This window comes from Caretta caretta, chromosome 5 (assembly GCF_965140235.1).
Source record: "Caretta caretta isolate rCarCar2 chromosome 5, rCarCar1.hap1, whole genome shotgun sequence".
Lineage (NCBI taxonomy): Eukaryota > Metazoa > Chordata > Testudines > Cheloniidae > Caretta > Caretta caretta.
Genome location: NC_134210.1, coordinates 91776548 through 91804218, shown reverse-complemented (window position 1 = coordinate 91804218; position 27671 = coordinate 91776548). Strand labels below are relative to the sequence as shown.

At 39.4% G+C, this 27671-nt stretch overlaps 2 protein-coding genes across 4 annotated transcripts in view; one reads left to right on the top strand and one right to left on the bottom strand.

Annotated features, from left to right (window-relative positions):
* NAA35 (N-alpha-acetyltransferase 35, NatC auxiliary subunit) overlaps nt 1-5867 on the top strand; it is a 42583-nt gene extending 36716 nt beyond the window's left edge. For both annotated transcript variants that reach the window (XM_048849696.2, XM_048849697.2), the window contains exons 19-23: nt 1344-1411; nt 2273-2413; nt 3476-3598; nt 4166-4246; nt 5513-5867. In XM_048849696.2, coding sequence (XP_048705653.1) covers nt 1344-1411; nt 2273-2413; nt 3476-3598; nt 4166-4246; nt 5513-5572 — 473 coding nt within the window. In that variant the 3' untranslated portion in view covers nt 5573-5867. The remainder of the gene's footprint in view (nt 1-1343; nt 1412-2272; nt 2414-3475; nt 3599-4165; nt 4247-5512) is intronic.
* Nucleotides 5868-10669: 4802 nt separating this feature from the next.
* Nucleotides 10670-27671, bottom strand: part of GOLM1 (golgi membrane protein 1) — a 98731-nt gene continuing 81729 nt past the window's right edge. For both annotated transcript variants that reach the window (XM_048849713.2, XM_048849714.2), the window contains exons 6-10: nt 22558-22696; nt 19486-19663; nt 17212-17538; nt 13581-13706; nt 10670-13128 (exon numbers count right to left, since the gene is read on the bottom strand). In XM_048849713.2, coding sequence (XP_048705670.1) covers nt 13055-13128; nt 13581-13706; nt 17212-17538; nt 19486-19663; nt 22558-22696 — 844 coding nt within the window. In that variant the 3' untranslated portion in view covers nt 10670-13054. The remainder of the gene's footprint in view (nt 13129-13580; nt 13707-17211; nt 17539-19485; nt 19664-22557; nt 22697-27671) is intronic.

Sequence of the window (27671 nt, the reverse complement as noted above, 5' to 3'; positions counted from 1 at the left end):
TACTTTTCTAACCCATGCTCAAACCTAGGGCTTTTGCATTCACACTGCGGTGCGCAGACCCAAGTCAAAGTAAACATATCCCAGAGTCCCTAGCGCCATTCCCCTCCCCAGATGTGGCCACTCTAGCCCTAGGACCATGGTGCACTGTGGGAAGACTTTACTGCCTGCCCTGAATGTTACCAGGAAGCAGCTCGCTTTGCAAAAGGCCTCATTGTTTCACTCTCCATTGCAAACCCAGGAGGCTCTCTGACAGATTGGTGATCAGAAGAGAATGGGTTAATGCTGATCTGAGCAGCTGCTGTTCACAAAGGGGTGGTGGCTTCTGTTTTCAATAGAGTGGATTGCAGATTGCTTGGATAGAGAGGGTCAAGGAAATTGTCCTGTGGAATTGTGAGATACTTCTGGCTGACCCCTGGGGTCTGAATGAAGCAAGGCTACATCTACACTGCAAAGCAATAGGGCTCAAACCCTAGTCCCAACTTAACTTGAGCTCAGACCCTCCAGCCCTGCAGGGACCTGGGACCAGGGACCATGGGTCCAAACCCTGGGTTAGCGCAATTGTGGGTAGATGCAATGGAAGTTCGTGCTTGAGCCCAGTGTTACAGTGCAGACATACCCAAAGAGTTACTACTGATTCTTATAATTGTGAGGTTAGCGTTTTGTCCTTACTGTCTTCTATTAGGGAAAAAAATCGGGTTGTTGCCTGGGGCTGCATGTGAAACTTGTTTTTGATTAATTGAATATGATTTAATCCATACACCAGCACTTTCCAACTCTTTGCAAACTGAGCCTCTCTTCAGGAAGACAAAATTACCTACATCTTTCCTTTAACTGTGCCATGTTACCAGCACACTGTGGGAGAAATGTTTACTACTACTGTTCCACACTTCCAGGGGAGCATGCCTATACTTTGGAAAACACTGTCCTACAAAAAGTATAGCTTTATGAAGGCAACATTTGTCTGAGTGTGAGGTGGAGTACGTATTGTCAGATCACATTTTTATTATATTTCTAAGAAGTTCTATCGGGCTCCAGTTCCGCAAGGTACGTAAGCTTGTGCTTAGCTTGGAGAATGTAAATTGTCCCGTTAAAGTCCAGGACTACTCATGCGAATAAAAGTTAGGTATGTACTTAAGTACCTTGCTTAACTGGGGACCAAATAAGCATGTCTGTATGTCTTAATTTAAAAGGAGAGTTTCTGATTTTTAGAGAAGGTGACAGGAAAACCATGTGATATTTGCAATTAACTATTTTAATGAACTAGTAGTTGCAAAAAAAAGTTTGCTTGCATTTGTTCTGTATCATTATTTTGAGTGGAAAATCTTTGTATATGGAATTTACAGTTCGCCCTCTGAGCAGAGAGATCACCATGAGCCAAGCATATCAGAATATGTGTGCTGGAATGTACAAGGTAACTTATTACTGAACAGATGGTGTACATAGGCTTCAAATTTGTTGTATGGTGGTGTTAAGCATTAAAATCTCTCCCTCCCCTTTTTTTTTGTAATCTGTGTCCAGTCTCTTCTTGGTTCTGAGAATCAAGCCCTCATTTTTGGCATGCCAAGCTCCCCTAAAGAAATTTCCTACTCTAAATAGTATTTTATCAGACACAGAATAATGCCATTTTAAATCTTCTAATGGATATGAGTAAGGATAAATAGTCTGTGCTGAAACCATTATCTTTAGGCACTGGAACTTGTTTGTAGCGCCCTCCCCTGTCTCCAAACAAGGTTGGATACCAAAAACTATAAATGATACTAGCTGAAATATAATAAAACAAGCACTAAAGGTACGTTAAAATGGAAGTACCATGTAGTGCTAAAAGAAATGTAATGCTGATTCCCTAGCCTCCCTGTTCTCTGCCCTCTGACATGTGAGTAGAGGTGAAATATTAGCTGACTCAACAGAAGTGCTTCTGATGTGGTTTGATATCTGAGTAGGCTCTTTTGTGAATCACTCCATCCTCTCTCTCAAGATTAAAAAGAGGAGGAGTTACCTTGCTAACCATTTGCTGACTTGTTTGGTGCATTATAAAGCACATGAAAAGTCCATTCTCTAGGCAGACAAATAGACAAGAGTAGAATCCAGAGACAGGAGACATACAATTAAAACCTTTTTGCATCAAATGCCTGGAAAAGTATTTCGGAATGACATTTTTTCCCATCCTGCCTGTGTGTACCATTGCTGATTCCAAGATGCGGTAGTGCTTGTGTGTTATGACAAAATGCTCAAGGTTTCACCTTGGTCTTTCTTATTCATTCCTTCCCCTTAGACGATGATAGCTTTTGACATGGATGGTAAAGTGAGAAAACCCAAATTTGAGCTTGATAGTGAGCAAGTTCGATATGAGCACAGGTTTGCTCCATTCAACAGTGTCATCACGCCACCACCAGTGCACTATCTGCAGTTCAAGGTGAACTCTTTTCAAACAATCTTAAAACATTTAGATTCAACTCTGACTTTCAATATGTTTATACATTTCTTGTAAGATCAGGCCCTGCATGTACACATACATACCTAGTGGCTGATTTTATAGTACATATTGATGCATCTCAATGTATTGAAGGACAGTATCATGCCTTTGAGTACTGTGCTATAAGTTAAAGGTATCTTTCATTTTTCTAAGTTATTATTTAAGCAAAGTAGAGAATGACAAGAGGCTGTTCACTGTATTTGCAGTAAGGAAAATGAATTGAACTTTCCTAAAATTGGACTTTTAAGCATTTTTGCCAAGTTTTGTTGCTGTTACTCTTTGTAATGTGTGCATAGGATATCTAATTTGACAGTCTCTCAGCTAGAATAATATACATTTAGAAAAGGTAGTTTAACAGTTGAAGTATTATTACTTTGCAAACAAGCAAGGTATATGAACCAAATATGAAGGCAGTTTTGCATGTAAAATGAACATTGATAACGCAGATCAGACCATCCTTGCTTTCTGTGTGTCAACAAGACTATATCATCTTACCTATCCTTAGAATTATGCAATTTTTTTTTTAAGGAAAAGTAACTTTTAAAAAAATCTTGTCCAACCTGTGCACACGAGCCTGTGCTTAATAACCACCTAATATTATTGCTCTTCCCCTGTCCATCTTTCCTCCTTAGTTACTCCCCACTGTTTTGCTGCCTACTTGATCGCATCACTGCTGCAAATAGATTGCAAGTTCTCCAGAGCAGGGATCATGTCGTTTATTTGTGCTCTGAGGTGTCTTAGCACACTTTTGGTGTTCTAAAATAATAAGCTATTTAATAAAGATTACAATACATGCGATTTAACTGGTTAAAGCAAATACTAACTTGACCTCTGCTATTTAGTGGTGTTAATATTTTAACCAGTACTCAGTTTGACTTAAGGAAAAACTGGTTTTAATTAAATACTGTGACTGCTTTTGATAGGGATCAGAAAACAATGTAGAAAGGTTTATGTGCTGTTGACTATTAGTTTTAATATATATACATATTTTGTGATATTTAGGAAATGTCTGACCTAAATAAATACAGCCCCCCTCCACAGTCCTCTGATCTCTATATGGCAGCTAGCAAACACTTCCAGCAGGCTAAAATGATACTGGAGAATATTCCTAACCCAGATCATGAGGTAAGGCTGAACTGAAATGTAGAGAAGGAGAAGTTTCTTGTTTGGAATACATTATTGGCTTTGTCATTAGTTCTAACTGAAATACTTTTGATATGAATTAAAATGTGCTAGCAAATTATAATTTAGTTATTAAAGTGCTTAAGTATTTAATTTTAAATTGTCAACTTCCCACATTGAACTGCTTGCTGTACACCATGATGTATAAGAACAGCAGCTTGTTAGAGAAGGAATGTGTCCTGTGCAACATGAAGCACAAAGTCAACCCCTGACAAATAATACCTTGGAATCTGCAGAGGTTCGACTGTCATGGGAATGAATATGAAATACCATGTTTTATATGGTCTATTATATTAAAAATACTATTGTATTAAACATAGTTAGTTGCCTTATCAAGATGGTTAAATATAATTTATATATTTGAAAATTTAGTATAAATTGCTTTGACCTCTTTTAAAATGGGATTGATATTCCAGTCCAAGTATTACATTGTGGAAGCAGCTTGATTTTTTTCAGTTATTTTTTCTTGGCCATAAATTGTCACTTGAAAGTTTTACTACTTTCTGTTAGGTCAACCGAATTCTAAAAGTTGCTAAACCCAACATTGTGGTCATGAAGCTGCTGGCAGGAGGACACAAGAAGGATTCTAAGGTAAGAAAATCACAATCAAATTGAATGTATTGTCTTTAACTACTGAATAACACAGTAAACAGTTCCATTTTGGCCACAGATCTAATAGTTGAATGCACAGGTTCTGTTTTTAACTATTCTTAGCCTTAGAGGGAATAGAGATCTGATCCAAATATGGAAAAAATTATAATTAAAAAATGTGTCGACCCTTGAAACATGTTGAGAAGCTGTCACTTCAAGTTTTGAAATTTGTTATGCCCTCAAATGTTTGAACATTGGGAGGGAAATTAGCTGGGAAGCTGCATCTAGCATGTAAATAGCAATGAAGACAGGAGCTATGATGTGGAAGGTGAGGCTAATGATGGAAGCAACAGCAGATGTGTATGGATAGGGTTAGACATTAAGAGGAAGAATAGAAGGGAGAGCAGTTGATAGCAATGGGTCGAAGGAAGTACAAGTAAACAGTAGAAGGGTTGAGGACTGAGGAGAAACAGCAGCAGGTAGGGGAGGGGAACGGAAGAAATTAGCTGAGCCTGTGGCAGATAGTGGGTGAGGTGGAGAGTAGAGGAAAGCATTGGTGGGGCAGTATCCAGAAGGTGGAAACAGAAGTATGGGGAACACAAGGGGCAAGTGGGTGGGTGGACGAGAAGTAAGGTGCTAGTGGGATAGCAGTTAGAAGGGTAGATCAGCAGCAATTAGTTTTTAATCTTGTGTACCTGGAAAGAGAAGCAATTTCAGAAAAACAATTTAATTTTTTTTTTTTTTAAAAAGTGCCTCACCTCTTCAGTACTCGTGCGTGGTTCCAATATAGTATATAAGATGACTGACTTCCCCAAGGCAGAGATGTGAGGTCTTATGTCTGACTTAGTGAGATTTTAGTTTTTCCGTCTACCTCCTTATTTTGTACCAGTTCAATTGTACTTTTCTTTTTTTCCCTCTTTGTGTTGGTACCAACTCCATCATAGTACAAGCTGTAACTGAGAAGGCTGATGGCTTTCCCAAGATGGCAGTGTCCCTCTTCGCCCCTCAGTAGTGGTGACTAGTCTTTCAGAGACTATTTTCCACAACTCAGAATAGCTTTTGATGATGGGTTTTTTTAAGTTGATTTTTAGCTGAAGAGATTTTCTTGGTTTGTGTTCTTTTTTGATATTTTAAAGCTTAAAAAAAAAAGTAGGTAAAACTAGCATTTTCTTCCAAGATAAGTATGCCATGAATTCCCCTTTCGAGCCCATAAAGTCAGTAGTGGTGTATGTCAGAGTAATCTTTTAAAACTCTCTCTTCCTCTAGGTTCCTCCAGAATTCGACTTCTCTCCTCACAAATATTTCCCAGTTGTGAAACTTGTTTGAAAGACCAGAGATTATTATTAGGATACCTGAACTGTAATCTGTATTTCAGATACCTGCTTTGAAATGGAGTATTTTATACTGTAGCCAGAAGTGAAATGGATCTCTTGGATAAAAGTACTGTTGTGTGGAATATCTTTAGTCTGACGTCCTTACATGAACTGAATGACAACTGCTGTTTTAAAGTGGTTTGTATAATATTCTATGGGTGAAATGGTTTTTAATCAACTGCATTATTGAACAACATTGTACCTTATTTGGTTTTATTACAGATTTAATCATAAATCCTTTTAATGAATTCTGACTGACAATAGTGTTTGTAAGGATTTAATAACACTCATAGCTGAGTATGATACAGTACAATAGTACCTGTCTGATAAACGCAGCTGAGTTAAAGTGAAATTCTGGTTTGAACAAGGACTCTCTGAAAATGACATTATAGAATCATAGAAGTGTAGGACTAGAAGGGACCTCAAGAGGTTGTCTAGTCCAGTCCCCTGCACTCAAGGTAGGACTACGTAATAACTTGACCATTCCTGACAAATGTTTGTCTAGCCTGTTCTTAAAAACCTCCAAAGATGGAGATTCTACAGCCTCCCTAAGCAATTTATTACAGTGCTTAACTACCCTGATAGGAAGTTTTTTCTAATATCCAACCTAAACTTCCCTTGCAATTTTAAACCCATTGCTTCTTGTCCTGTCATCAGAGATTAGTAAGAACAATTTTTCATCCTCCTCCTTATAACAACCTTTTTATGTACTTGAAAATTGTTATGTCCCCCACCCTGCCTAGTCTTCTCTTCTCCAGACTAAACCCAGTTTTTTCAGTCTTTCCTCATAGGTCATGTTTTCCAGACCTTTAATCATTTTTGTTGCTGTCCTCTGAATTTTCTCCAGTTTGTCCACATCTTTCCTGAAATGTGGCGCCCAGAACTGGACAAAATACTCCAGCTGAGGCCTTATCAGCATGGAGTAGAGTGAAAGAATTACTTGTGTCTTGCTTACAGTACTCCTGCTGATACATCCCAGAATGATGGTCGCTGCTGCTTCTTCTTGTTGCAAGAGTGTTACACTGACTCATATTTACCTTGCGATCCACCATAGCCCCCAGATCCCTTTCTGCAGTACTCCTTCCTAGGCACTCATTTCTTATTTTGCATGTGTGCAATTGATTGCTCCTTCCTACGTGGAATACTTTGCATTTGTCCTTATTGAATTTCATCCTATTTACTTCAGATCATTTTGAATTTTAATTCTATCCTCCAAAGCATTTGCAACCCCTCCCAGCTTGATACTGTCCACAAACTTTCAGTGTTCTCTCTGCCATTATCCAAAAATAATTTATGAAGATATTGAACAGAACTGATCCCTGCAGGACCCCACTGGATATGACCTTCCAGCTTGTCACTTAACCACTGATAACTACTCTTTGGGAATGATTTTCCAACTAGTTATGCACCTACCTTATAGTAGCTCAATCGAGGTTGTGTTTCCCTAGTTTGTTTATGAGAAGGTCATGCGACACAGCATGAAAAGCCTTCCTAAAGTCAAAGCTATACCACCTACCACTTCCTCCCTATCCACAAGATTTGTTACCCTGTCAAAGAAAGCTATTGGGTCAGTTTGACATGATTTGTTGTTGAGAAATCCATGCAGACTATTGCTCATAACCTTATTATCTTGTAGGTGTTTGCAAATTGATTGTTTATGTTTAATTATTTGCTCCATTATCTTTCCCGGTACTGAAGTTAAACTGAGTGGTCTGTAATTCATTCCCTGGGTTGTCCTGATTCCCCTTTTTATAGATTGTCACTATATTTGCCCTCTTACAGTCCTCTGGATTCTTTCTTGTCTTCCATGCATTTTCTGTGATAATCACTAATGGCTCATATCTCCTCAGTTAACTCCTTGAGTATTCTAGGATGTATTTCATCAGGCCCTGGTGACTTGAAGACCTCTAACTTGTTTTTTTCCCTATTTTAGCCACAGATCCTACCTCATATTCACTGGTGTTCACTATGTTAGATGTTCAATAGTTACTAACCTGTTTGGTGAAAAGTGAAACAAAAAAGTTAGCAGTGCTGCCTTTTCCACATGTTGTTATTGTCTTTCTCTCCCCTCCTCCCCCTCCCATTGAGTAATAGGTCTACCCTGTCCTTGGTCTTCCTCTTGCTTCTAAAGTATTTGTAGAATGTTTTCCTGTTACCCTTTGTCTCTAGTTGAATCACATTTTGTGCCTTGGCCTTTCTAATTTTGTCTCTACACACTTCTGTTCTTTGTTTATATTTATCCTTTGTAATTTTACCTAACTTCCACTTTTTGTAGGACTCTCTTTTTGAGTTTTAGATCATTGAAGATCTCTTGGTTAAGCCAGCGGGGTCACTTGCCATATTTTCTATCTTTGCTGCACAGTGATAGTTGGCTCTTGTACCCTTAAATGTCTCCTTGAAAAACTGCCAACTCTCTCAAACTGTTTTTCCCCTTAGACTTGCTTCCCATGGGATCTTACCTACCAATTCACTGAGTTTGCTAAAGCCTCCCTTCTTGAAATCCATTACCTTTATTGGGCAGTTTTCCCTGCTACCCTTCCTTAGAATCATGAGCTGTCATTTCATGATCACTTTTTCCCAAGCTGCCTTCCACTTTCAAATTCTCAACCAGTTCCTCCCTGTTTGTCACAATCAAGCCTAGAACAGCCTCTCTCCTAGTTGCTGCTCCAATGTGTTCCAAGAACTTGTTGGATAATCTGTGCCCTGCTGTATTATTTTCCCAACAGACGTCTGAATAGTTGAAGTCCCCCATCACCACCAAGTCCTGTGCTTGGGCTGCTTTTGTTAGTTGTTTAAAAAAAAAAAAGTTTCATCCATCTCTCCTTCCTAGTTAGGTGATCTATAGTAGAATCCTACCATGACATCTCTTGGTTTGTTTGTTTATTACCCCTTTTACAGCTACCCAGAAACTTTCAACAATTCCATCTCCTATTTCCTTTTCAATCTCAGTGCAAGTGTATACAGTTTTGATATATAAGGTAACACCTCCTGAGCCAGCTGTACCCTTCTGGAATATTATCCCACCAAATCTCTGTGATGCGAACTATGCCATAGTTGTGTTTATTTCTAGTTCTTCCTGTTTGTTCCCCATATTTCTTGCATTAATATACAGCCATCTATGATACTGATCTGATATCCCTCTCTTGTCTCTCCCTTGTCCCCAGGGTTCTAGGTTTTGATCTTAATTACCATCACATTTGCTCAGCTTACAATTAAAACATTTTTTTTTCCCCAGCCTCACAAACTCAAAAGGTATTCATAGACTAACAGAGTTTAAGGCCAGGAGAGTCTGACTGCCTGTATGACACAGGCTGTTCAATTTCACCGGTATATTGAGCCAAATAACTTACTTATTTGAATGAAGCGTAGTTATGGCGCAACTGCAAAGCTGTAGCGTAAGAGCACTATTTTTATAGGCACTTGATGGCTATAACTACAGGCTGTTCCAGAGGCAGCTACTTTACTCTCTGATACCATGTAATTTACAGAATTTCACTTTTTTCATTTCACCTTTAAAAGCAAAATGGGCCTCTGTTACCTTTAGGGAGAAGCAGTGTGTTCACATTTATATAAACACTTCTCAGTTAAGCCAACATGTAACAAAAGGAAGAGGGGGAAATCTCATTAAGGAATTTCTTCTAGACCTAGATCATGTAGCTGTCCAGACAAAACGACTTACAAGGAGCTAATTGCTCAAATCAACTGCACAGCAGTTCCTTTAATCAGTATTTGCACATGAGCTAGTATGATATCCAAGCACCTTACAGCAGGTACATCGGTCTACCATCCAGTCTAATCATCATTAATCTCTGACCTTCCCTCTAGGTAAAAATGAGTATAGTAAATTGTTTATCATAGCATTTACACACATTTAATTTCTTGTGGAAGAGAGTTCCAAAACCATGGACATGGAGTTCCACTGTTCCTGATCAGAACTGCCATGAAATCATGGTAACAAAGAGCCTGTCTTTTAGGAGCTTGGGTCTAGCCCTTTCAAGAAGCTTGAAGATCATGTCCAGAATCTTTAAATGTCTTGATACTCCAACTCTTATAAACCTGTTTCCAAAGCACTTGTCAAGTCAAAATGGTAATATAGCAAGCAAAGCAGGCACTTCATAGACTCTCTGCAAAGTTTTGCCTACCTCATTGCCCAGAATTACCATAGGGAAGGTTGGTTGGTTTGTTTGTTACAAGAGGGTTGAAAATTCATTCAAAGCAACAGTACACAGTAGTCTTTGCTTGAGGCAAGCAGATATTTTGTGAAAGTTAGGAGTGGCAGAACTCCTGACTGAGTTTATGCCTCACTCTAAGTCAGTTCTAAGAATAACAGTTGGATTAAAAAGCAAGACCAGAAGGCAAGATGAGCTGAATTTTTCATTTTGCAGGAAATTATGCAATTTTAAAACTCTGTGTTCCAAAATGGAACAGAAACATTTAAATTTCCCACAAAACAAAAATTCCAAAGCCTTCATTTTGGGTTGATTGAAACATTTTGTTCTGAGCTTGACTAAGTTTATTATAAAACACTTTTCTAAATTCAGCTGGAATCTACAAAGGGACCATCACTCGAAAAACAACATTTAGCTTTCAACGAATTGACATTGATGGTAAAGTGTTCTGCTGGACAACTTCTAACCAGCTCTACAAAATGGTTTAATTGAAGTTGAAGCTGAACACCCAAAACTGGCAGACTAAATATATTAGAAAGCAATAATTAAGTTAGTTAACTTCTCTCCTATGTAAATTCAATACAAAAATACTTTAGTGCACTGACCTCTCTACTTCTCCGCATTGTGAAGAATTATTGTTACTAGACTTCCAGGCAAACTGGACTGCTCACTTTCAAAGGCAACCACCTTCCACTGGAAATATACAAGCTGGTCAACAGGTAACATGTTAAACTAGAAATAACTTCTGTACTGTATCACATTTACAGAATACATGAATTAGAAATTGGGTAAATGAACCAGTTTTCTTCTCTTCTCCCCCCCGCACTAGGAGCTAACATTGAAAGTAAACCAACCCTGTTTAAAATAAGTTAAATACACACTGAGAAGGATTTAGTTTTATTTTAAAATGTTTGTCTAAAATTGATCAGATTTTTGATTGCAAAACATTTTGAACAAGAACAAAAATCAGTTCCCCTCCCCATCAAGTTCATAACTTCATTCAGGAAACTCAAAAAGTGAGTACAAATGGTTTTAGGCAATATACAAAGCTGTTTAAAACCACAGTTCTGAGTAAATCTAATTTCTCTTGCCCCACTACAAAAAGCTTTAGTTCTAAAATTCTTTTCTATACAGTTGACATAAGCCTTTTACATTTTTAAAAATTACAGTTAAAATCTGAATCCTTCAAAAACCATTTAGAAAGTAAGTTTTTATTTACAGATGATTCTGTACCCCCATGTAATGGATGACAGTTATAAATTAATGTCCACCTTATCTTTTTAAGCTGTCTGAGCAGCTTGATGTGTAATATTACCTAATGGCTGGAGAGTTGGGGTAGATAATTTAACTTTATACTAAAAACTGCAACTACTGCCAAAGGTAATACATCCCAACTTTGGCCACATTTTTAGAGGTGGTGTCCTCTTGTCTCTCCCATTTCTCTGTCACTCTACAAAATGCCTGTATTTTTTCCTTAAGTTTGTATAGCCTAACCCCAAACCATGAACACAATGTATTGTGAGAGGAAAATTTTCAGAAATGTAATATTTCTGTGTCTGGCTTTATTACTGTATAGAGGGGGACATTGCAATGCCTTTATTAGGACAATTTAAAATTACATTATTCAGAAACTCTCAACTCTTGTAAGCAAATCTTGTCTATGTGCATTCATTTATGTATAACAAAGGCCAGGTTTAATGCAGCTTCTGAGCACAGCCCTATTTATTGTCTGGCAACTACCTTTATTTAAGATACAAAAATATTGTGCTCAAATTATTAAAGCCAGAATATTGGCACTGTGAGCTATGGCATACAGTACATAACTGGAAAGGAAATAAAGTGCATGAGTAGTGAGTTAAGCATCAGATTTCCCTCGCTGTTAGAGTATAACTTAAATGCAGTGTGCAGTCCTTTGTACAATTCAGTCATGCCTACTACCTCTTCTCTCCTCTAATTGTGTTTTACTGTCTACTGTTCTGCATTAGTATCTCAACTCTTGATTTGGATTTGTTCGAGTTATAAAAATAGTCCTCTTGAACAAGCAGTTACAGGATACAAGCTGCTTTCATTTTCTTTTCTCTTGCTGTCTGACACACTGGACTATGGCATGCAGGCGACCTTCAGTATCAGGATCCAAATCCCTGTAACCTACCCACTTTTAGCAATCAGGATTTACAAGTGGAATCAAGGACAAAACCTCAGGGGTAGCTAAGAGAGTGTGAGATACTAATAGTTTTAAAACAGCATGGTGGAGAACTCTCTCTGATAGATGGTGTGGTGGACTTTCCCCACTTTAAAGTCCTGCTTCAAACAGGCACCTTGCAGTAACAAGCAAGGCCAGCGCTCCCAAAGCTTTTCTAATGGCACGAGGAGGTATTGTATGTTTACCACAATGAATACATTCAACATGTTACAGTAAAAACATTGTACACTAACAGTGAGAAAGTATTCTGTTATGCATAATATAACTTCAATGTGTTCAAGTTTACTCATGGAGTCCTACATAAAAATATCTTTAAATGCAGTGGTGAATGGGTGAAGTAAGGAATATACATGGCACGCCATTTTAGCCTTCCCTCAGACAGACAGTGGTAGCTTCAAGAGCTGCAAGTCAGTTTTACAGAAACCAAATCCTCCGACTAAAATGTGCTGTACAAGCTAATCCACACCACCTTGCTAGCTTTGTGAATGCAGGTCCAGCCTCTTTGAAGTGACCTCCAATGGAAACCATGCTATTCTTCTGTGGTGAAGAGAGATATCGTTAACCGGGGGGGGGGAAGCTATCCAAAAGCCCTGTAGTAGTTTGAGAGGGTCAGGTCAACTATTCCAGCCTTTGTGGTGATAAGGACTAAACGTACCATTTACTGGGGGAGGATTAGTCTAAGTTTAGCATCTGAAGCACAGGTAGGGATTCAATATATGATCTTAGAATTACTTTGTTTCCCCTACTTCATGCCATTGTTTTATGATTGTACAACTTGGCTGACTGTTTAAAAGTATTACAATTATTGCTAGCTAATTAAGGTTTTAAAACAGTAAAAAAAAAAGTTTGACAGAAGTCAGAATTGCTTTAAACAAACCTCTGTAAGAGACAAACTATAATTTTAACCATTGAAGCATAGTACTAAAACTTCACAACAGCGATCTACTTTATTTGGGACCCTTTTAAAGCCTTGAGATGGCAATCAAGCATTCTAGCTTCACCTGGATCTTTATGGTTGGATTTGTTTGCAGGTGATTGAGTCACATATGGTGTACTTTCTTATTCACAGCTTCTGTCTCTCCTCTTCACCTTGGTCAAATAAGTGGTTCTTCATATTCAGATCTTCAGGATTTGGGGCTAATGGGGGAGGAAGAAAGTAAAATTCTTAATACTGTAAGAGTTGGAATAATTGACAGATTTTGCATTTGTAAGATGTGGAACAGAGCAAGAGAAACAATATAGTCCTTATTGAAAGGATTGGGTCATTGTAGAATAATGCAATATCACAAGTATCCCATTATGGTTTGCTTTTACATATACCATGAAACTGTACTGAGTGCCCAGTTCTCTCATCTCATGTAAATTGGGAGTAACTTCACTGAAGTCTTATTGCACCAGAGTAAAACTGTGATAGCAAAATCTGGCCCCAGCTGTATTCAGAGCAAGCACAAAGGCATCAGAGTTAACTAAACTGACTAATAGAAAGCCAGTCAGTTTCATCCCTCCCAAAACCCTTTTAAAGGGACAGTTCTAAAAATACAATATACTGTGTACAAGAGGATTTAAAAAAAAAACAAACAGGTTTTTACCATGCAAATTACTTTCATTGCCTGCCAGTGCTGCTTGCTTGTCAGTTTCAGATTCAGCCTCATTCTCATCTGAGTTGTAGTCCACTGCTATGTTGTTCTGGTTCGCTGCTTCTGCTCCCTGTTTTCCTATAAAGATATTTCGTTTCATTAGTTATTGGCCAACAACTCGCTACAGCTGCAATAGAGCAGTGTTGCTAGAAAAGCAGTCTCCCTCATACTCAAATTCTACCTGTTGTAGAGTTGATCTTAAACCTTTGAAATTTGATTATTCTCTGCTTAGAGGTTCAGGTCTCAGCTATTCTTACTTGCTGCAGTTGCCTATCCAATTTCAGAACTGAGTTTGCTATAACCCTTGTATATAGAAGGCTTGACAGCATGAGATATGTAGGGCTGGAAGGGACCTTCAAGAGGTCATCTAGTCAATTGCTCGTGCTGAGAGGCGCAAATGCATACACCAAGACCAAGTCTGCTGACATATTTGTCTAATCTCTTCTTTAAAAAGCTCCAAATGACAAGGATTCCATCACCTCCCTAGATAACCTGCTCCAGTACTTAACTATCCTTAGAGTTAGATATTAGGAAAAACACTCTCACCTAATCTCCCTTGCTGCAAATCTCTGCAATGGACAGATTAAAATTCCCATACCACAGGATGCTAAGCAAGTCAATGTTCAGCGGGATAGGAAGAGCATGTGGTAGTAGAAGGTTACAGACAGAAATGGTAAGTGGCAACCAAAGGAGGACAGTAGCAGCTATTAGTGGCACATGCAAAGGAGAAGAAGAATGAACAGATTCCTCTGTTCAGCAAGATGTTTCCAACAAGCCACAGGCCTTCAGGATTCACAATGGTAGTCCACATACGACAGCCTTGCAAGCCTGTTTGTCTAATGACTCGGGACAAGTAACGAGTGTGGTAGGTAAGTAACAGTTTTATCCTGGTGAGTGTGGGCAAGGAGATTTTGTATCTCTATGCATGTAAATTTTCATGACGGCTCTGAAAGACTGATATGAATAGTAAGTGTTGTATGTAAAGGTAGCCTAACTACATGTATCACATTCAAGGAGCATAAAAGATTGTAATGAAGTTCAGAAAACTAATCTTGGGCTTCTTGCGTTGACTTCGCTTTATCTGCAAGAGACTACGCTCTAGTACCTGGAAAGCAGAGAACAGGTTTGCAGCAAAACTGGGGCTGGGGGATTCTTTTCATTTTGCTACAAATCAGACAGTCTTCATTTTATGGCCTGTGTAAACTCTTCTGCAACATCCCATTGCCTGTGTGCTTTTGATTTGTACTCTACATGAAATTCCAGATATAGTGAGAATGTTGTCACTAAGACTGCGCCACTAGCCATAATGACTGCAGCTAGAAGTTTTGATGTACTTATAGAGCCTTAGGCTGCCAAACTAGTGTAGCTGCGCCATGTATTGATCAGTAGGCCTGGGACCTAATAATAAAGAGGCCGATAAAGACAATGATTGTACATCTGTCTGGTCTCCACTGTTCAGAAGGCAGTAGGGTGGGATGGCAGCAGGTGGGTTCTAATCCCAGCACTGACACTGATTCACTGAGCAAGTTGCTTGAACTCCGCTTCAGTTTTCCCAGCTGTACAATATGACTAATACTCCAGCACCACTGAGAGGTGGGTAGGATTAGTTAACACTTCAGAAGCACTTCTAGAAAAGCTGTACATTTTCAAAGTTATTTTAATACACACTATATGACTACCTGCCCATTGTCACAGTGTACATGCACCACTACACTTTTAGATGGAATGTCTGACCTCCTCAAGTGTCTATGATCACGTGCCTTTCAAGAGCGTAGCCCATACTGGATATAAGCCTTGATATCAAGGCGCACAAGCTACCATTAGTATTTCAGTAGTGTACCCTATTCTGGATTTGTACTTTTAGCTCCCAGCTAGAGACATTTCTTCAAAATGCTTGGAATACACCAATGGCAATGGAAAAAATTCAGGCCCCACCTCCTTCACCTGAACAGTCTATGGATGCTAAATGTATTATGCATTTTTGGGCTAGATAAATAAAGTTGGAGGATTGTGTACTGTAAGTGATAAAGTACTGCAGTATTTACCAAAGAAAGCCTCTGCATTACTGAGTTCCATAAAGAAGAAGGATGCTTCTTATCCATGAAGAATGCTTATTAGGTATGGACTAAAGATTAAGATGCAAATGCAAAGAAAAAAATCCACATAAAAATATTTGTGGCTTCTTTGGGGGTGGGTGGGAGCATTTGTGCCTGCAGAGTGTATGAATATTCATGCACACGCAATTTATGGCTACAACTTTGGTTCCCTGTTCATTGTCCTCCTCCAAGAACTGCACAGAATTAATTTTACAGTCATGACAGGTTTCTATTTTCACATCTCCCACCTTTCGGCATCGTAGGGCTGTTGCTTTGGAATTGAAAACATGAAGAGGAAATGTGAAAGATTATTTTAAGATACCTGATCATATTTCAAGAGGTTTTTTTACACACGCGTGTATAAATAAATATGGATAGAACGTATTCAACTAATGTACAAAGACTCAGCAAGTGCTTGTTAGCACTAAAAATGTAGTTACATTTAGAGTGTTATTATAAGGCTCTATTCACACTAGAAATTTTTGCCAGTAGTGTAATGTCAGTTAGGGGAGTAATTGGCTTTTTTAATTACGTTTCTATAACTGGTATCAACTATATTCAGCAAAAGCTGTATCAACACTAGGAATGGGTGTCAGTACAGTGTTACCAGCAAACCTTTTCTAGTGTAGCCATGGGCTATAATTGAAGCCAAAGATGCAGGTCTGCTTAAAAACACACTACTTGCTAAATGTTTCAGCCTTTGGGCTTAATCCTGCAAGATTCTAAAAGCATCAATGGAAGCTGAGGGGATGCACCAGCTAGAGGAAACTCAATGCTTCACAGACATCAAACCCACGGAAAGGACAGAGCCTAAGGACAGTTACTATTATAGGCAGGAGAAACTCTGGCTGGTAAACACTGAGCAGTGAACTAAAACATAATGGCTCTAGTTCACCAGGCATGAAGTAATACAGAGTAAATTCAGACTGCTTTGTCTCCAGGTACATATATAGGTAGTGCAAGTTTGCCAAGGTCACATCCAACATAAATATTACTATTTAAAAGAATTTCCTATTAAAATAGCAGGTTTTTTTCCCAAACCAACAGAAACATTTCACCCCCACCCCTCATTATAGATTTATTTTAATAGGTCAAATCCTACTAGAATTACTCATAAGGAGTCTGACTGATGTCAATGGACTTACTCGTGTAGGTAAAAGAGCGAGATTCAGCCCAACATCTGTACCAAACAGGCAGGACTGCTGATCACAGTAGCAATTTGGACCCAAACCACTCCAGAATACAACAAACAATCAGAAGAGCTGGAAACAAACTCCATCTTCCACCCACAGAGCAACAAAAGCAGGTACCTTGTCTCTGAGCACCAGTCTTTCACATGACAGACCACTGCATTGTGGCACTTTAGATTTTATATTAATCATTTCTGCAGCAGGGAAAAAATGACCCTTGAAACATTCTACAAGATCATTGGATCTAGCTGCAAGTCACTTGGCAGCTAGATAGCCTGAGTGAGTCTTTGTACTAACCATCCTGATTGGGCTCCTGGTCATCCAGCTGAGCATCATAATTTAAGAGGTGCTCTCTCTCCACTTCTTCGTTGGCAGCATTTTCTTGATTGACAGCATGGCCTGCAGGTAGTTCTTGCATTTTGACAGACTCCCTTTCTGCATCACCTTCTTTAGGAACATTTACCCCCTCATATGGATTCGGTTCCTTTCCTAGTTTAGGAGCTAGTTCTTCATGATTCATGGCACTCTTGGCTGAATCATGTGGGGGTCCTTGATCAACAAAAAGCTTCTCATCTTCTGTTTTAGGCTCCTCTTTGTTCACCGCAACCAGATCATGTATTTCTTCTGTAAAGCAATGTAATTACAGTTTGTGCACTAAGCAGAGTTTTGGCCCTAGCAAAACTTAAGCCTTTAAAAAGCTAGAACAGAATCAACTGCTCTCTGCCCACCCACATTCAATTTTTTTCCTGTGCAAGGACATCTCTTTAAGCTGCATCAACTCGAACAGCTGTATAGGCATAAATCAGGATACCCTAACTTAAAGGTACTATTAGAAACCACTGCAGGATTTGTATTTCATAAGGGCTTTAAAGTCTGCATAGTCTTTGTTTTATAGTAAATAGGGAAAAGGTCTGAATCCCTTTCAGGTTATAGTGAGAAGATCAATTAATAATTGGACTTGCAAAGTAGAATTATTTAAATACAGAGTTTTAATGTTCTATGTAAATGCCTGTTCTCACAGCATTAAAAGTGTAAAAAACGTGTGGGTGGCTGCGTGTGCACTTCTCTGCTAGCAATGCAACTGGCTTTAAACAGAGTCAACCTACAAAAAGGTTGACCAGATGCGAGTTATACAAATAGCCTGTAGTAGCTGCTTTCATCTTTAATAGGGAGATGGCAGCTCAGGGACACTACTGGTCCCAGCATACACTGCTGTGTCATTTTCGCCATGTATCTGTATTCTTACAGCATTTTGAGATACAATTCACAAGAAGCTCCCTATATAAAAAGTCACATTGAAATACTAGCCCTCTGGAACGAGACCGGCAATAGGCTCAGAGTTGTATTTTAAGAAAATGTGGTAAAAAAAAATTAAAGAGGAGACTGAATGTCAAACACATATGATGCTAAGCTGAGAACCTGGCAACTATTCATTCATTTATATTCATAGAGTTTAAGGCCAGTAGGGACCATTAGAGCATCTAGTTTAAACTCCTGAATATCACAGGCCCTTAAATTTCACCCAGTTACTTCTGTATTGAGCCCAGTCACTTGTGTTTGACTCAAGGATAACTTCCAGCGGTTGCAGATAGGTCACACCTACTAAAACAAACTAATGTTTTAGGCTATTAAACTCAAGCCCTTGTTTCAGAAAGTCTTCAGAAAAGAGAGCATCTTTTCCATAGCAAATTAGGGATACTAATTTAGGCCTGCCAAACACAACATTGTCCTGTTACTTGCAGTGTATACCTAGGGCTAGATTCACAAAGATTAGGCACCTCATTGTCACTTCAAATGTCTAAATCCAAAATTTAAATCCTCAGAAACTCAGCTGCCACCTAATCTGTGCGAGACCCAGGTTCAAATCCCCCTCTGCCCAGTGTGGAACATGGACTTAAAGACAGGTTTCCTCTTTCCCAGGTGAGTGCCCTAACCACTGGGCTAGCAGGCAGCTCTCAATCTTTTTCCTGCTGAAGCAAGTATGCAACAGAGCAGGGACAGGAACCTGGGTGAGTGCACTAATCACTAGGCTACAGAGTCACTCATTCTTTCTCTGACCCACCACCACTGTTTTTTGCAAGAAAGGCTCCTAAGTCCAGTCAGTCTTAACTCCAGGAGAGGGTTTAGAGGTGGACGCTTAAGTCCTTTTAAGGAGCAAGACTAGTCCCTGCACTTCTCTTCAGTATTTCCTATTGCCTATCTTAGGCAGCTCCCCACTTAGCTTGCTGACTTTTGTGGATCCCATTCTTAGGCACCTAACTCTTCCCATGCATCGTATAGGGAGCCTCAGTACCTAAAGTTAGGTGTTTCAAAGCTGAGCCCAAGTCCTCTTTGTGGATCTAGCCACTACTACTATAATATACTCCTCTGCCAATATTTTGACAGTCATTAGCAATTTAACTATAAAACTTTCCATAAGCATGGAAAAAATACAATGATCAAGGTGAATCTGCTGAACTAAGTTATATGCAATTTTTTTTACATTTAATTAAATTAAAATTCAATTAATTAGAAGCCGTTTCTCACCTCAGTTGCTATTAAGGTGTTAGTGATGTAATTAGCCAATCTTACCTTTGTCTCTATGAGACGCAATCTCTGCTACCTTTTTTACACGGGGTGTTGTCTTTGATGCTTCTATAGCTACATTTCCAGGAATTCTGCCCTTCTCTTGCTCCTTATCTCCTTTCTGCTCTTCCAGCTCATGCAGTTGGAGCTCTGGTCGATTAGAAGTTGGCAGCTGAATATTACCCTTAAAAGCATATACAGACATATGTGATTTGTCCATCCAAATGCTTATTTCTACGCTCTGATTTATATTTCATCTTTAATCCTGACTAGAGAAATCTAAATGCATCTAAAACCAATTCAAGAAATAGACTTGAACTGAAATCTTCACTGGAGCAGTAGCACAGTTTCCACACGCAGAGCAGTTTGGTATCATGCCTCTTCCAGTACTACTCCACCCAGTACCATCAGGTTCAGTAGTTGCTGTGCATCAGGGGCTATTGTTCTCTGAAGCACCGTTTCCGAGCAGGAAGGACATGGGCCTCCGGAGCACCAAGAAATAGTTTTGGATCCAGAACAGAGGCAGTACAACTTGCCCCCAGGCTGCCCTGCTAGGCTGGAGGAGCTACTAATGTTATTTTTTCCAAGGAGGGCTCAGCTTTCAATAAGTTTTGGGAATACTAATTTATGGCAGCCCAATTCAGATACATGAATTAGTTCAACCTGGACTGTTCTGATGTTACTAGTTAGGAGTCCTGCCCTCCTCCTCTGCACTCAATGCACATATTTTTGTTGTTTACTTATCGTAATGCCTGATCACAAGTTTATCCAAGCTCAGAGAGCGGGTGAGTGGCAAACGGATTAAGATGGGGATCTTGTAAACCCCTAAATACCATCTCCTCCAAAAAAAGTATTGTAATCCTTCATCCGCCTCATTGGGACCATCTGCTTCTTTATCACACCTGTTGACCACCACCTGGACTGTTCACAAAGGCAGCTAACATGTGTGGGTTTAGTACAGCAAATGTTTTACAAAGCCACAGAGGCCACTTTGGCTATCACAATTTGCTACAGCGTGAGTGTTCATTGATATAGAGACTCTGTGCACAAGTAACCACATAGCAGACATCAGCATCAGATGACAAGGTGAATCAGTCACAAAGAAATGTCAACTGAGCTCCAAATGTGGTATACAGAATATGGAATAGTCCAGTTTTATTTGAATCGTTAGGGGTATTCTGAGGTCTCAGATAAAGTGGTTTCAGATGAAAGGAAGAAGCTGGCGGCCTCACTATAAAGAAGCAACTCTCTGGTCCACCAAATCAGGAGTGCAGCAAAAGGAATGACAATTGGCTGGCTCTACTGGAGCATGCACTAAGAAACCCCAGGATAGAGGTACCCCAGGATTATGAGACCCAAGCTTCAGTTAATCAGGCTTCACTGTAATGCAATGGAACTAGGCTAAATATATAGTATCAAGAAAACTGCTTAACAGTGAGATCTGTTAAACTGTCAGTCTCCCCCAGCTAGGCAAAGCAAGGGCCACTGATTAATTTACAAGTAGGCTAGAGATAGAACACTAGAGCATATACCAGGAAACCTTTACTCTAGTGAACTGCTTAAAGTTTAATAGCGGTAAAACAATATCAGCTTAAAGTTCTGCCACTTTAGAAATTCAGCCACTGAAATTTTAGGGGCAACAAAAAAACAAAACTAAAACAAAAACAACTTACTCCTATGAGCATTTTACTGGCTAAATGCTAAACTGGTTTGCTTTTACAAGCATAAAACTGAGCAGCACTTTAAGTTTCTGCTGTCCTATATCGACTTCTTGCAATTTGAAATCTAGGCTGTAATAAAGCTCTTACTTCTCTGTACTTGTTTATAATGTATGCAGGAGAAGAACAATTCTACATAAGATCATAGAAGCCAGGGAGCATATAAAATATTTTATATGCCTGGTACATAAACTGTCAATGCCAACAAATAGTGTAGAAAATCACATGCATTCTGCACAAAAAGTTTCCTGCCTGAGCTTCAGTAAAGCTAGAGATGAACAAATATTGGAATAAAGTATTTACAAACAATGTCTGAATAACACATACACAAATTCACTTGGACAGTATTTGCACCTTTGTGTATTATACAAACATTTATACAGCAATTTGTTTTCAAGAATGTCCATGAAGGGGGGAAGGGGGGAATTCTTAACTATGAAAATGTTTGTTAAGGCTTATGTAGAAAGAGTGTGTGTAACATCTTAAAAATGTCCAATTTCAGTCAAAGTCAGGGCTTTGACTTGGGTGACCAAGCACAGCACAAAGAGCAAATACTCAACCCATTCATTTACTGAATAGTACAGAAGTAATCCAAAGGATTAAATAGGTTTGCACAAAATATTTGAACAATTTTTAACAATGAATAATTGCCAAACAGAAAAAAGGCTAAACTGGAATACATTTATTTGTGGTGCACAGCTGACATTCAACTTTCTAGGTAACTCTGAATAGAAGACTTTTCAGACTCAACACAAACCATTTTTCATTCTTCAGATTACTTTACAAAATGAAACTGCAACACCAAAATCCTTTAAGGTACAATTAATGGCAAATTTGCTTTATAACATATTACTTTAAAGCTTGTTTTTTTAAACTTGTGTTTTAATTTTAATATATGAAATACCATGTACTATCAGTATCCCGCCTCCTCCAGCAGCAGCTGCTCTTCCCACCCTCCTGGTGGCGGAGGCCGATCGCAGTTACTGCGGTAACTGGACTTTTGCTGGTCCAGTCAGCAGTGCTGATCAGACACAGCACAGGTCCCCTTTCACCTGGGGTTTCCGGTCAAAAACCAGACACCTCCAACCCTAGATAAGCCTCACTCAAAACAACAGAGGTCAAGCTGCAACTTCCTCATTTATTATCAGAAACACTAACCTCACAAGCTTAACAGGAAGATCTAGTACATTATAACAGAAAAAAATCATGAAAATCTTCTCCTATTTTATATATTAAAGGATCAAAGAGTAGCACCCTATGGGAGAAAGCAACATAGCACAGCTCTATTGACTTCTTAAATAATGGTACAACTGACTTTCTGCCAAAAAAAAACAAAAAACAAAACAAAACACAGGCTTACCTGGTAGTTTTTGTTGGAATTTTTCAATAAGTCTTTGATTTCCTTGGCCTGTGGTGCCTCACTGCCTTTTTTTGTGATCTCATCTATCCTCTCTTCACATTGTTCTTTTAATTCTTTCATCTGATTGATGCACTGGGACCTTGAGGGAAAGAACAAGTAGCTTATAGAGGTACTATCATCCCAACATCTCTAACAGACACACCTTTCTTAAAAAAAAACAAAACACCTCACAAAAGGTGCATCTCTTTCCTTTTTGCTGATTTCCTAGTCCTACATTTGCATAGTTTGAAAAAACAACAACAGAGAAATAGAAGGTGAGGGGACATCTCCATGGGAAGGTTGTACTGGTTTAACTAAATGTGTCACTCTACACTGGTTTAGTTAAACCAGTGCAAAAGGTGTGTTTTGGTTTAAACCAGGCTTATTTTTAAGTCAATTAGGAGCCTCTTATGTGTCTCAGGAGCAAAGACCAGAAATTACAATTTGACCTAGTAAGTTATCTTTTGGCGGGAGAGGAGAAAACAACAAGGAACCAGGGAGATCTTGGATGCTGTTGTGACAATTGGGCCTACAAATTTACCTGAATTGTGAGCTCAACTGTAAAAAGTATGTAAAAGTTCATACAATGTTACATAACCTATAACAACAAATGTTGATGGGAAAAGGTATGAAAGGGAGATAGACAGACTGAATTAGTCTAAACAAAAAAGGACAAGTTGATATGACTCAAAGACTGTGTTGAAGTTATGGAGATGAGGAGCCGGAAGTTAATGAGCCAAAATCAATTAATGAGTCAGACATTAGGCCTAATTGATGAACAAAATAACAAAGGGATAGGCTATGCCACCCATCGCTCCCTTTTTGGGTCCTTAAAAGCAAGAAATTTTGTGGGGAAAGCTGGAAAGAAAAAGAACAGAATGAAAGAACAGACAATGGCTATTGGAGCAAGCTTCATCACCATAGCTGCCACCAACGCTGTTTTCTGGGACCCCAGGATTTCCATCATCCTGATCTGGAGAGGTGTCCTGACCAGACTGGGCCAGAGAGAGAGAAGGTCCCAGGTGATATCGCCACCCCTACCAGCTCCAGCTGAACCCAAACATCACCTGAGATGACAGTTATACCATCTTTGATACCATCTAAGAGACAGTCAAACAAGGGGGCTTTTCCTTCTAAGATGGCTGTCAACAACAACAGCAGCAGCAAGGACATCTCCAGCCCATCTCAACTAACTTCTCTTTTCCCCAAAAGGCCAGTTATTACCACCTAAGACACTGTCAAACAGCATGGGGGGTTTCCTTTTAAAATCTTCATCAAACCAACTGAAGGCCTAACTTAATATTTTACATTTCAAATGCTATTAGCTGTTTTTCCTTCTTGTCTGTATCTTTAATAAAAGATTTTAAAAAAATTTTATTGGTGTCTTTGCCATGGTGCTAAGCAGGCTGACGAACCAGACCTTTTCCAACACTATTTAATGTTAGACAGCGGCGGGGTTATATTAACACTGTTAGCTTATTTCATTTAAATGAATATAACAGTGCCCATTCAGAAGCATTTTGTATTAGATATAAAATTACCATTAGAAAAAACAATGTTCTTTCAAAATGTGCCTCATTTCTGAAAATATACTCCTTTCTTAGTTCTTTACTGAAATGCCCCTGCAACACATGCCAAGAAAACGGAGGGGAACACTTTTAAAAGAGAAAGTCATGTTGCAAATAGCTCAGCTGGCATGTGACTCCTCAAGATGGATGGGGGAAATTACACATTTCAAGTATTAGCTGTAAGCCTTTAGGTATTGATTCTGCATAGAAACAGTTGGACTGATGACGTTCCCCTGGATTAATGGAATGTTAGGAGGTAGCTGATATTTTCCTCCCATGCCTACAGCATGAATGCAAGTTAATTTAGCAGGGATAGGGAAGTGCTTTAGTTTATTGTGTTGGTGGGCTCAGAACACTTCCACACACAGGGGCCCAAGAAGAATAGACAAATTTGCCCACAATAAACCGCAAAACAATTGCTCATGCGGCTCAGTTGAGTGCACCACTGAGAACCAGGGGATATGTCTCCAGAAGTTCTAGTCCTCACCCAGATTGCTGCAACACCTGTGTAGGCATGGCAACACAGGTATGACTCAAGTGTGGCTTTGCAGTGTGGAGACTCGCAGATGGGCACGGCTATCTCAAGTAAACTCTGCAGTGAAGACATACCCCAAGTGAGCAGGTCATTTGTTTTTAGTGCAAGAGTCAAAAAGGCACTTACTTCGCATCTAGAAAGGAAAGGAAGAGGTAGATAGATCTGTTGTTGAATGTGTGACCTTTGCTAACATTTTGTTTGGGCTGCACCAGGAGAGTTTTGGCTTTACAAAAGCATGATTTAGCTGACTAACTTCTAAATGTAAGAAAGTCATCAAACTAAAGGAAACGCCTAAAATTAATAAGAGTGAACACCATGGACTGCAGAAAAACTGAGCACAGGCATGAGTTATATTAATATTAGTTTCTTAACTCCTGGGGGAAATAAGGAGATCTAGAATTGTCTTCAGATAACGTGGGAGATTTTGAGAATCTTCTGGGAGATCTGTAACAGGGTTCTAACTGTGGCCTACAAAAGCTGGCTTCACTCTCCTTTTTATGTGTGCTTACATACTGCATGGGCTAATAAAGCCAACTCATGTAACCACTTAGTTTTTAGTTGTTGCTGTAGGATAATTTTGGTTTTTGTGAAAGGTTGCAGATCAGCAATTCTGGAGATTAAAATCCTCTGTTCATGCACATGACAGGGAAAGTGCACATGGCAGTAGTGCAAGCTTCTCCACATTGGTGGGGGTGATCAAAGTGCCCCATCCGCACCTGGAAAATCTACCGCTCGTAAATTCAGTCCCCCTGCTCTGTTCAACGATTGGCCTCTCTGCCAATACTAAATAAAATGTGCCAATTACAGTAGCATGTTTGCTGTACAGAGAGCTGCACTGGCCACTAGGAACTAGACTGAGACCACCAACTCATTTCATATTGGCCACCAGAGAGCCACGGGGTCGTAATGATTTTTCCACTTACTAGCGCTGCGGAGATTGAACAAATTATTGAACTCTTCATTTTAAGAACAGATTAGTTAGAAGAATATGCAACTGAACATTCAGATAAGAATTCAAGAGAACAAACAAGTTTGGGTGTTTTGTTTGTTTTTATTAGCATGTGGGTGCAGAGGGGAACATTCAGAAATACCCAGTTACCCTGTACAATTAAAAACAGATTTTTTTAAAGACAACTTTTATACACGTTTATACAGGACATAGTAAAGATTACCCTAATGACTACCTTAGCAATAGACTACCCTAATACTCCACAACTTGCTCGGCTTTTGTTTGCAACCCTAGTTTGTTAAAATGAAAACACACTCCAACTCCAGGAGAGGAGTTTTCAGGTTAAATCCCAGAATCCTCCTGTAACTCCTGTTGTTGGTCTGAGTGAATTCTAAAAGAAAAGGCAGGACTGCACATGTAGTATGAAACTGAGGATCTCTCGATTAGTCAGTTACTGAGGAACATACTCTCCTTTTAACTGTAATACTAGTAAGCCCATATACCTCACTGCTGACTAATGCTGATCCAAAGTACATTGAAGTCAGTGGAAAGGATTCCATTTTGCAAACCTCCCTAATTAATGTATAATGGAAGATTTTCAAAGACACAGAAGAAAATTTGCCTAATTTGCCTTTTGTACCTTTGAAAATATCCCCCACATAAATAATCTTAAGTTCTTCTGTAATCAGCATTCACTTAAAAAGCTCAGAAATCAATTCACATTCGATCCTAATCATGACTAATTCCAAAAGCAGGAAATGAGAGTTACAGAATTGAATTAAACAAAAACGAAACTACAGACTTACTTCAGAGCCATAGTCCCCACTTCATGAATCACTGTCACATTCTTGATTAGAGAATTATTTTTAAAAGTATTTTGTAGCATCTTAAAAATTTAGAACTCAGTTGTCTTGCTGTAAGTTTTTATTTTTGACAAACAACTCCCCCTTAGTTCTCCCTCTGTTTCTAATATAATGCAAATCACCGTGGCTCAGTTTAGTTGATCTCCTCATTTGCGTGTGAGCACCCACTCATGGAGGCACACCACTGGGAGTAAGGTTTGTTGGATCAAAAAGGACAAAGGTAATCTGAGTGGTTAGTCAAATGTCAGGAGAGGGATGCTCCAGTTGGAAGCAGAAATTGATGGAAGTCTGATTATTTTTTTTATGCAATCTTGTTTATTTACAAGGAATGTACAAAGTCCTGCTTCTCCAAACACAGGAGGAACCAAGCACAAAAGACGCCATTTCTTAGCTTACAGTTTCAATCAAGCCTCTTTGGCCAACACCAGACCCAAAACCAAGAGCTCTCTCTAGCTTTTTCCAGGGTCACACAATGCTCACAAGGCTATTTCTTGGTTTTCTTTTCTGCTTCTGCCTCTCTTTTTTCTTTTTGGTTCTCAATTTGTGTATATTTGGCACACACACACATCCGGTCACAATATCCAGTGGAACCCTTCCCCACACTCGGCAGAGTCTGTTAGGCTTTGGTTTACACGTGGCTCCTTAAGTGTTTCTGACGAAGATGGGCGCATTCACACATCAGTTCGAATGAGGTTTTAACCTCAAACCATAACAAGGTTTCACCTAGCTCATAACTAGGGCCCTACCAAATTCACAGTCCATTTTGGTCAATTTAACGGTCACAGGATTTTAAAAATCGCAAATTTCATGATTTCAGCTATTTAAATCTGAAATTTCACAGTGTTCTAATTGTAGAGGTCCTGACCCCAAAAAGGAATTGTTGGGGTGTCACAAGATTAGCGTAGGGGAAGTTGCAGTACTGCTCTCCTTACTTCCGCACTGCTGCTGGCGGCGGCGCTGCCTTCAGAGCTGGGCAGTTGGAGAGCGGCGGCTGCTGGCCGGGAGCCCAGCTCTGAAGGCGGAGCTGCCGCCAGCAATAGAAGCACAGAAGTAAGGATAGCCTGGTATGGTATCGCCACCCTTACTTCTGCGCTGCTGCCTGCAGAGCCGGGCCCTCAGTCAGCAGCCGCCGCTCTCTGGCTGCCCAGCTCTGAAGACAG